This window comes from Phalaenopsis equestris, unplaced genomic scaffold (genome assembly GCF_001263595.1).
Source record: "Phalaenopsis equestris unplaced genomic scaffold, ASM126359v1 Scaffold223823, whole genome shotgun sequence".
NCBI classification, from domain to species: Eukaryota; Viridiplantae; Streptophyta; class Magnoliopsida; order Asparagales; family Orchidaceae; genus Phalaenopsis; species Phalaenopsis equestris.
The window spans coordinates 4,508-5,335 of NW_018241925.1; the positions used below are offsets into that span (position 1 = coordinate 4,508).

The following is an 828-nucleotide window of genomic DNA, read 5'->3' on the forward strand; positions in this document are numbered from 1 at the left end:
CGGCGCGTGGAGAATTTATATATATATATATATATATATATATAACACAACATAATACCTTAGTTATGAGATCTGTTGAATCATCAAGCACTTGTATTATAATACGATCTGTGGGCCAAGTCATCTTACAGGCTGCCCGAATGGAGAGGTGGTAGACCTGCAATGATACCTTCGCTTAATAAATGTTCAAACATAAGTGCACGCACCTATAGAGAGTAGAGCTGTGGCGTAGATAGGTTAAAGAAGATTTTGTAAGGTTATGCCAAAAATTACCCGTAGTCTCGATGCTTCTAAGTATATAAATACTTTAGGAAAATTTATATACAAACCACTCAATCCTATGTATTTACATATCTAACATGCACCTATACTTTCAATTTTTTTCATGTACCACTTTACCAATGGAAGAATAAGATGCATTTCACTTTTTAAATTTTCATTTGATGTGATGTGAAAGATTTGAGTGGTAGAAATATAAAAAGTAAAATTTATTAGTTATATATATGTATTTGCATAGGAATTGGGGTTTTATGTATATATGTAAATTACCCCTGTTTAATTGAATTTGATAAAGATGAATTGATTATGAAATTGCGCCGCGTACTCAGATTAGTTGTTCGGGCGTCTGCTTGTTAGTTGTAAGTCCCCTCTGGTCTGGCGTTCGATTCTCCTCGAGTGTAGGGTGTGTCATTTGAATTATAGGCGCATGAGGGATGGTCGGGGCTCATATCATAGCCTCCGGCCATTCCTTTTGAAAAAAAAAATGTTTATGAAATTAATTTTCTTATGAATATTGGGTCAGAATATATTTAAAAAAAGTCGGGTTAT

The 828-nt window shown here is 33.9% G+C and overlaps 1 protein-coding gene across 1 annotated transcript in view; it reads right to left on the reverse strand.

Moving 5' to 3' along the window:
• LOC110037705 (probable mannan synthase 6) overlaps positions 1–157 on the reverse strand; it is a gene marked incomplete at both ends in the record, with an annotated part of 2,019 nt that extends 1,862 nt beyond the window's left edge. The window contains one exon of the mRNA XM_020742412.1: positions 59–157. Within this exon, the coding sequence (XP_020598071.1) occupies positions 59–157 (99 nt within the window). The remainder of the gene's footprint in view (positions 1–58) is intronic.
• Positions 158–828: the final 671 nt, after the last annotated feature.